This window comes from Perissodus microlepis, chromosome 17 (genome assembly GCF_051167445.1).
Source record: "Perissodus microlepis isolate ML-2025 ecotype Zambia chromosome 17, ASM5116744v1, whole genome shotgun sequence".
Classification (NCBI taxonomy): Eukaryota; Metazoa; Chordata; class Actinopteri; order Cichliformes; family Cichlidae; genus Perissodus; species Perissodus microlepis.
The window spans coordinates 31,099,111-31,108,335 of NC_140477.1; the positions used below are offsets into that span (position 1 = coordinate 31,099,111).

The window sequence follows — 9,225 nt, forward strand, 5'->3', positions numbered from 1 at the left end:
TGAGCAGAGTGAGATGGAAGACAGGAGATCCATTGTGGCAACTGCTAAAGGGAAGAAGCAATGTGTCAGTTGTAAAAGTTGAGGAAATTATCTACAGAGAACCAAAGGGTTTATTTATTTATTTATTTTGGCAAAAGGCTGTAAGCACGTGTATTCCAGATGAAAGGTTGGGCACTTTGACCTATTCTGAGTGATTCGGATTTGGAGCCAGCCTCGAGTAGCCATTTGAGGGCCTGCTTTTGCCCTTTCTGTCTTGACATCATTTTTAACCCCTGAGGTCCCCACCTGGTCAAATCCACAGCTAGACTGTTTTTCCTTGTTGCTGCCTTTTATGCTAAGCTAACAGCATCTTAGCTTTATTTAGATTTACAGCCTTGCCAGAGGGCAAATGTGAGTATTTCCCAGTTGTATAAAACTAATGCTTTAGAATTCTTTATTCATCAGTGTATGCAAAAAAAAGCTTTGCTTTGTAAAATCTATGATTAATTAAATGCAAGCATATGTGTGTGAGAGAGAGAACCAAGAGAGAACGAGATAGGATACGCACGTGTGCTCTTCTGTATGCCAGTCTGTACCGAGCTGCAGTTACAGACATTAGTCATCGATGTTCTCATGAACAATGGAAGCAGCCGTACTTCTCCCAAAAAATGTGAACCCACCACCACCACCCTTCTACACACAAACGCACACTCTCTACGAGGGCCTTACCTTCTGTTTATTACTTAAAAAGGAACATTATGTACTCCCATTTATTTAAAAAAGAAAATCTGATTTCTTTTGTAAACATGACACTAGTTTAGAAAATCTAAAACAATTAGGCTATGGTTACTTATTTACCACAACAAAGTAAGTTGAGTAGGATTAAGGGCAGCTTGGTTCCTCAGAAAAAAAAATGAAGATAGGAAAACACAAATATCAGAGTTATGAGGCTCTAAGACAACATCAACATCAAATGCTAAAGTAATTAACTTGATATCAGTGAATCATTAACCCAGTTCTGCCTGGTGGACCAATAGATTTCTCAACCCGCATCTTACCAGATCCACAGTGACCCCTACTGGTGAGATAATAATATTACAGTCTAACTCAGTGACCCAGCCTTGAAGGCATTGCACGCTCTCTTTGGTGTTCATTGTCATTTAATGAGGTATCTATTGCACTAATTTAGTTTGCATGACATACACCTCTTGCACAGTATGGAAACAACTCCTGCAGAAACAATAAAATAACCCCCAGTCTTAATATTGGAGCCACAGGAATAAGTATATTGAATGGCCGTTTTGACATACGTTCTATTTGCCTTTGACGACTGCGTGTTCCAGGGGTTAAATAAATACCAGGAACATCCATTCACAAGTATCAGCTCTCTGCCGTCAAATAAACTTTGTCCTTGGCTTCATTTCAGCTGCGCCGTCCTGTTTTGATTCCAAAAGTCAATGCCTCAACTGAAGGCAAACACAAGGGAGCAAACTTCACTATAAAACGGCCCTGTCTTCTGGCTCCTGTCTAAAACCACCTGCCGTCATGGACAAATTACTACATCTAATATTACTATCCATTCACATCCTGTGTGTGTGTGGAGAGGGTGTCGTACTAATGCCAGTTGAACTTGCTCCCATCCCCTGTAACGACAAAGCGGTGGAGAAGCTGTCTCGCTTGGCCATCACTTACATCAATGAGGATCGCAGCGAAGGCTACAAGTTTGCCCTGAACCGCATCGCAAATGTCCATCTGCACGCTCAGGTCAGTACAAAGACCAGAGGAGGCTGTAAAACACGTTTGTTCATCCTAGACCAGGGTGGGAAGTGTTTATATGTATCAGCCGTGACCAGATTCATGTCAGGGGAAGCCCATTTGATAAGATTTAAAACAACAAAAATCAGAAATGACCTTTTTCCAGGACTCGCTGTGGCTTCTAGAGTCTCCAATTGAGGACCCACTGGGTTACATGAAAGCTGTGAAAAACAGCAGCAGTTTCATTAGGGAGCAGCAACGTAAGTCCTAAAAACAACAAGAAACACTTTGGTGCGAATGGCCGCCATCAGTGCATGTCGCTTTTAATAAATGTAGCATTAACATCAAAGTACATAATTTTATATCATAAAACGGGAAGCCATTCCTTTTTCACGCCTCATGAAAAAAGGCCTCTAGGATTGAAGCGAGTGTTAATAAAGTCCAGGTCATTTCAGTCCAGCACTGCTGGGACAAACCTTGCACAACAGACTTTATGAACTTCATGCTGTCAGCTGCTGAAGGCTATAGTGGCCCGACTGTGGGATAGATCAGGTTTTAAGAGGCTCAGATCAACTTCATGACCTAAAAAGGCTGCTATTACTGTGGTGCAAAGTGTTGACAAATCATTATTGTACAAAGTGTTATGTGGAATTACACAGAGCACCTCCTAAATAGTCCCTTATTGATATACTTAACAGAACAAATGATGCTACTTGGCAGGAGGACTTCTCATAAATTTGAGCCTCATAGCTTTGTTAATGCCTGCTCTCCTTTATCGCATGTGTTTATACTCTGAATTACAGGGCCCAGCAGGCAACGTGTATTACCTCGACCTGGAAGTCCTGGAGACCAAGTGTCACACAGGCAGCAAGAAACCATGGAAACGTTGTGACGTCAGGCCATTCATGGAAACGGTAGGATGTTCACACGTATACAAACAAGAGCACGTGTCCGCACGAGTAGGAGGCCCCTATATGCCTGAAGGCACTGTTTATAAGATATGTCCCACACTGTAACTGGACAATGTAAGAAAGTCACACTTAAACCATATACATGAAACTTTGGACATGAAGGTATTTCTGAGTTTTTGGAAGTGTCAGGGTGTTCTTCCAGAAGTCACAGTCACTTTACCCATTTACATTGGCAGATCTATTTTATTACTGTGACTTTTTTCAAAGCATAAATGTATTACTCTTCAGTAACTGGGCATTTGGAAGAAATCTTTCCCACAAAATGGAAAAATCTATTCTGTTAAAATAGATATTTATGGTTTACATATTTTACATATTTTACTTATGAAACTTCCATTATAAAAAAACTGTTGATTTAATCATAAAAGCAGCTCCTTTGACAAAAGGATGAAAGGAACCATTGGCATGACAATCATGGGCCACTTTATTAGGTACATCTGTTCAACTGCTCGTTAATGATTGTTGGTTTATTAATGGATTGTTGACAGCAGACAGGCTGGACTGGGCTCATCAGAAACTGCTGTCTACTGGGATTTTCCCACACAATCATCTCTAGGGCTCAAAGAAACAACAACTAGTGAGTGGTGAAAATGCATTGCTGGCATCAGAGGTCAGAGGAGAACAGCCAGACAGCTTTCAAATGACAGCAAGGAAACAACCAAGATATGCAGAAAAGCATCTCTTACTGCACAACACAAACCTCTAAGCAGATGGGCTACAGCAGCAGAAGACCACACTGGGTGCCCTACTCATGTCAGATAAGGCAGAAGACTAGAAAAACTTGAACTTCCCTTAAGAGTCTGGATTTATGCTATGACATTTGGATGTTAGGGTCAGAATGTGGTGTAAATGACATGAATGTATGGATCCATCCTAATCTTATATCAGCGGAAGTGGTGGAAGTGGTGTAATGCTGTGGGGGAATCATTTCTTGGCACATTTTAACAATTAATAGTACCAAATAAATATTTAAACATCACAGTCTACCTGATTATTGTTGCCGAAAGTGTCCACAGTGTAACCATCTTCTAATAGCTGCTACCATCAGGATAAAGCATCATGTCACAAAGGTCAGATCATCTCAAACTCTTTTTTTTAACATGATAGAGAGTTCACTGTGCTCAAATGGCCTCCACAGTCACCATATCTCAATCCAATAGAGCGCCTTTGGGATGTGGTGGAACAGCAGATTTGCATCATGAGTGTACAGCGGACAAATCTGCAGCAACTGTGTGATTCTGTCACGTAGCATGGACCAAAATGTTTGAGGAATATTTCCAGCAACCTTGTTGAATCTGTGCTATTAAGAATTAAGACAGCTCTGAAGGCAAAAAGGGGTCCAAACCAGTACTAGCAGCATAGTGTACCTAACAAAGTGGCTGGTGAATGTCGGTCCTCTAAAACTTACAAACACAACCTTTTTTTTACGGCAATGGGAAATTCAAATGAGTTTATTTCTTTTCCGTATAGGTGAGCGACTTATAAGCCAAAAACAGCCCTTTGAAGAAGTAACACAAGCCAAAACACTCACACTGGTCTCACTGATAGAAGAGTACATTCAAAGTTTTTTTGTCTTGCATCTGTTTGAACACATTGTGCCAAGTCTTTGTAGTGAAGTGGTTGATATTGGGCCAATCACGAATTCTGTCTGTTTTATCTTCTTTTTTTTTTTTTTTTAAAGCAAATCTCTGGCAACTGCAACACCACCATCCTGCACACACCAGAGGGCTACTCCTACTTATACAGCTACGACTGTGCTCTCGTGCCAGGTAACATTAGCAGGTTCCTAACCACTAACTGCTCACATACACAGAAGGTCGCATGCATACAGTGCTGTGCAACATGAGTCGCAACATAACATCTATTATTAGATACCCACTGTTTATCGATATCTTTATATAATGTGTAGCATCAGAGCTCATGCAGCCGGCATGTGCTGCTTTGGATACCACATCAAGCTGGAGATTTAAGGTAAAGAAAATATTGAATTAAAACAAAGAAATTGTAAATATCCAGTAAGGAAAAATTCTCATAAGAAAGAACAGCAAAGAACTGAGGAGAGAAAAGTATCGACGTTTCACTGTGAGTATCTCAATTTGTTACGTGCAGGTGTAACTAATAACATTAATGATGGCCCAGTCTAATGGAGCTGAGTCCTAATTAATTATCAATTAGTCACACTAGTGAATTTCCCACTATGACAAATCAAAAGGTCGAGCGTGAAAATTATGATTTCGCCCCGATCTCAATCGATTTCCCTTCTCTCTCACTGCCGGTGTTTGGTTTGGTGCTACTTTGGAGACATCAGCAAAAGCAGGTTACATCTCACTGTCATGAAAAGAGATGTAGTCGTCTGATTTAAGTGCATTTGGAGAGCGAAAAGTTGTGTATCCGTTCAAAAATGACATGACTTTTTTTCCTTTTCTGCTTTCACTGTAAATTTAGTGCCACTGCTTTATCCAGTCGCTATCATCTGTTTGTTGATGTAATTTGATTTGATTGAATCTTTATTTTGAACATGTTGAAAAAGTACAACAAAATAGAATTAAAAGAGACAAATGAACAAAGCAAAACAAAAGGAAAACGAGCAACCACAACTCCAAATAACGTTCATGTTCAAAAAGGAGCAGGAAGAAGCATAAGCTTATTTAATCCCACCCCTTTTCCACTATCTAGTATCAATAGACTACAGAAATACCTCCTTGCAATTACATTATATGTCATGTGTAATTTTTTTTTTTTTTATATATATATACATATATGTTTCTATCTATCCATACATACGTATATACACATACGCACATATACACATTTTCAATAACCCCATTAACACCTCAAGGATACACAACCTACAAATATATATATATATACCCATACCAACATACCCGTGCACCCGCACACACATGAAAATATTAGACAAGAACACCCTATCAAATCTCTACCTTTTCCCTGTACCCTGTAAAAACCATATCCTTAAACTGCTTTTTAAACTGCGCCATTTAATACAGACGTTTACTTATTCATTCTTATTCAGTTCTCTGGTTTCTGCAGATTCTCCAGAGAAACTCCAGCAGATCTGCCCAACATGCCCCCTCCTGCTCTCCGTAGACAGCCCCGAGGCCATGACTGCTGCTCGGGTCACTCTGGTATCCTATAAAAGGACGTCCACTATGGCTGCAGGGCTCGGGGTGAAAAAAATCACCAGAGCTGCCGCACAGGTATCGCTAGATATACTGTTATTAACTTTGATGGGGGGAAAGAAAGCTGCGGGGCTAATTTGATTGCTTGACAGTGCGTCAAACGTTATGTTTATGGGGGGAAATCACACTTAAGGAAATTCTCTGGGTATACATATGCAGAAGGTACAGTGCACCTTTGAGCTTCTGTGTTCCAGATAAGAACCATTATTGCACAAGCATCACCATCACGCAATAGTTATAGACGAGTCTGGCAAGGTTGCAAAGGATCACTGAAGGCACTTTCCTCCATGGCCCAGCTTTTGTTTGGGGAGCAAATGAGAAAAACTGAATAGTTTGCTTGGGGACCAAAGCTAAGTACACTGCTTTTGCATATGATAGTCCAGCTTCAGGATGGAAAAACCAACATGATAGCTGCCGCAATAAAAAACCCTGCCATCTCTATTTGTGCCTGTGCTTGTTTGTTTTTGCAGTTTGCTCCTCTCTTCCTATATTATTTTTATATTTCAGTCTGTGCCAGTAAAAGCCACCTTTGTGGAATACACAGTGCAAGAATGCCCCGAGGGAGTGACAGAAAGAGGCACCTGCCAGCGACTGACACTCGACTCGGACACAGAGGTACTCGTATAGAAGTTCCTCGAAAAAAATGACACATTCACACACCAGTTTAGATACACCAGTACAATGTGCTTTAATTTATTGTTTTTTAGGATTCCTGTATTGTTTAGTCATGCCACTTTTGGAGATTATTTATTTTTAGGTCCTTAGTGTCCCAGCTAAGCAGATTTTGTGGCCTCCTTATGTATGTAAACAAGAAGGACAAAAGCATTTCCAAGGTCAACAAAAATTGAACATTACAGACTTCACAAAGCTGAAATTCATGGAAGAGCTGTATAAATTCTAGATCTATTTACATGACCACTAAGTGTATATTAATGATGAATTAGCACTCAGACATAGTCAAGCAGCGCTGTCTGAAACAGCACTTAATTACAAATCAATTCATTGATCACCATTGTGTGTGTGATGTCTGGATAATTTCATGGATGATTTACTGGCTGACATGACTACTTCAGTTACGTTTAAAATGTGACGTCACACAATGGTTTAGGCTCATTCAGACATGAATAGTGGTGCTGGGGTGCAGGTGGGTTGCAAAGCGGCTTGCAGATGCACAACAATTATTTGCAGGCTTTGATATCAGCTTCTAGTTAAAACATCAGCTGAGCTGCAGGGACTGTTGCTGAGCTTAACTTCATTTACTGCCTGAACTAATGCCATGTATTTGTATTTATTTATAACTGAAGATTCCTGAGAAGGAATGTACATTTTATTTTAATTATTTTAACCCACCCTGTGTCATACTCTTACTTTTTAATAGTCTCCCAGTATGTCACAGAAATACATTACCAAATGTCTCACACTCTTCTCTCAGACTGCAGGTTTCTGCACAGGATCTGTACATGGAGACATGAATACTGATCCTGATGTCCAGACGTCCTGTGAGATGTTTAAAGTACAGGTATGGGAGGAAATTACATAATATTTTTAAATATTGCGTTGCTAAGCCAAAGTGGCAGCTCATTTATGCAAAGATCCTATAAAATCACAACAACTATAACATCAGTATGATGAGGAGGAAAGGAATAGAAGTGACTGCATGTGGACTGCATGTTGAATATGTTTCTTATTCTCCCATGACAAGAAGAAGAACAGATTTAGATTTATAGTAAATTTAGATTTAGATTTATTCAGTGTGCACGCAAGATTTGACCTAAAAACCTGTTCTGATTGTTCTATATCAAAAACTGTTAACGTCCTACATGCAGGAAAATTGCAGCGGAGGTGTAACAATGATAGCAGCTGAATTATCCGCAACCCAAAAGTGAACAGAAAAGTTAAATGCATTAATAGAAGAATGTCGGTAACTGAGAAAAAAAAGCAAAAACTTCTGGAAAAGTGTACCATTTAGTGTCAGTTCACACTGTGGGACTGTGAGTTGGGAGTGTAACAACCCACTGCTTGAGCTTGACTTGATGAATGTTTCATGTTCTCTGTTTTCTTTCAGGGTTTTTTTTTTTTTACTAAAGTAACCTTTAGAGTGAACATTTAACTCTCTGAATGGAAGCCAGTGGTCATATAATTATTCTGTCATATCTTACAAGTTGGTGGTTTTGTGTGTGTGTGTTTAATCCTATGTGTGAGATTTCAAATTGTATGCTCCTGCGCTGTAATTATGTTGTCTTCTCAGTTCTTTTTAGAGCGTGTGGTTTGTAAAGTAGTTTTACAGTATTGAGTAAAATTCATTCGTGCAGCCAGAAGAGTTCTCATTTGGTGTGGTGTTGTCTGCGTCTCTTCAGAATGTAGATGTCCTCTGGCCGGTGCAGCCACAGGGTCACGACCTTCCAGAAAACCCAGCAATCCCGACGTTCCCACCTGTGATTGGCGGCCCAGGAAACGATCCGCAGCCTGTTCCCTCTGACCCTCCCTTTCCCACTGCCGTTCACCCTGTACCCGTTGACCCCTCTGTGGCTGTTAACCCAGCTGTCCCTCTTAGCTCTTCTTCCAGTGAGTCTGCTGAAGATCTACTCACTGAGGCTTCTGACTCATCCTCCGAGGAAATCGGAGGCCCTGTGGCTCTGCGTCCCCCTTTTAACTTCCGCTACCAGAGGCGTGACCGTGAAAAACGCCAGGCTTTGAACAACACCTCGCCCTCTCACCACCCTGTCTTCCTGTCTGATTTCCCCAGTGGGCCCTCTCCTTTCCGATCCTGTCCCGGTCCAGCTCGGTACACCACTGTTTAAGTGTTGCTGCTCTGTTCAGGAGTCTATTTTTCCATTTCTGATTTATCCAGCGAGAGCCTATGCTGATAAACTGTTCCACTTTCTGTTGCTGGAAGCATAAAAATAATTTGTGCTAATAAGAGGAAACCTATCTCTTTTCACTGGCCCTGAAATGACCTCTAATACTGCTGCACTGTTAACTGCTTCTAATGCAGCAAAATAGCTTCAGATGTTATTAAAAATTTCAATAAAACTTGTTTTGAAACCCTCATCAGAATCTTCAAATTCTTACACTCATAGTCTGATAATGCCTACACTTATTTGGTAGTACATACAATTTTGATTGAAGAGCTGAATTTGTCAATAAAAGTCTTAATGGAACTAATCTTAACCAGTTTAATGAATAATTGAATGTTTTGAGTGAAACAACATGGATCAGAAAGCTGATAACTTTCATGCGCTTTTCTAATTCAGATATCCTTGCAAAATGCAGCCCCTGTGTTACAAGCATGTTTCATTAATTCTTTGATAATTCTCACA

General features: G+C 40.3%; 1 protein-coding gene across 1 annotated transcript; it reads left to right on the forward strand.

Annotated features, from left to right (window-relative positions):
* Positions 1-1,459: 1,459 nt before the first annotated feature.
* LOC146369893 (fetuin-B) lies at positions 1,460-8,949 on the forward strand. Its single transcript, XM_084909090.1, has 7 exons — positions 1,460-1,743; positions 2,538-2,648; positions 4,387-4,474; positions 5,757-5,923; positions 6,413-6,520; positions 7,338-7,424; positions 8,263-8,949. The coding sequence occupies exons 1-7, from the start codon at positions 1,525-1,527 to the stop codon at positions 8,704-8,706; spliced, it is 1,224 nt and encodes a 407-aa protein (XP_084765216.1). The 5' UTR covers positions 1,460-1,524; the 3' UTR covers positions 8,707-8,949.
* Positions 8,950-9,225: the final 276 nt, after the last annotated feature.

What these genes read in the sequence shown, in the direction of transcription:
- LOC146369893 (XM_084909090.1), top strand. Translation starts at nt 1,525, where the DNA reads ATGGACAAATTACTACATCTAATATTACTATCCATTCACATCCTGTGT. An exon ending in ATGTCCATCTGCACGCTCAG is followed by an intron (nt 1,744 to 2,537) that starts GTCAGTACAAAG and finishes TCTGAATTACAG; the next exon opens with GGCCCAGCAGGCAACGTGTA. An exon ending in GTGAGATGTTTAAAGTACAG is followed by an intron (nt 7,425 to 8,262) that starts GTATGGGAGGAA and finishes GCGTCTCTTCAG; the next exon opens with AATGTAGATGTCCTCTGGCC.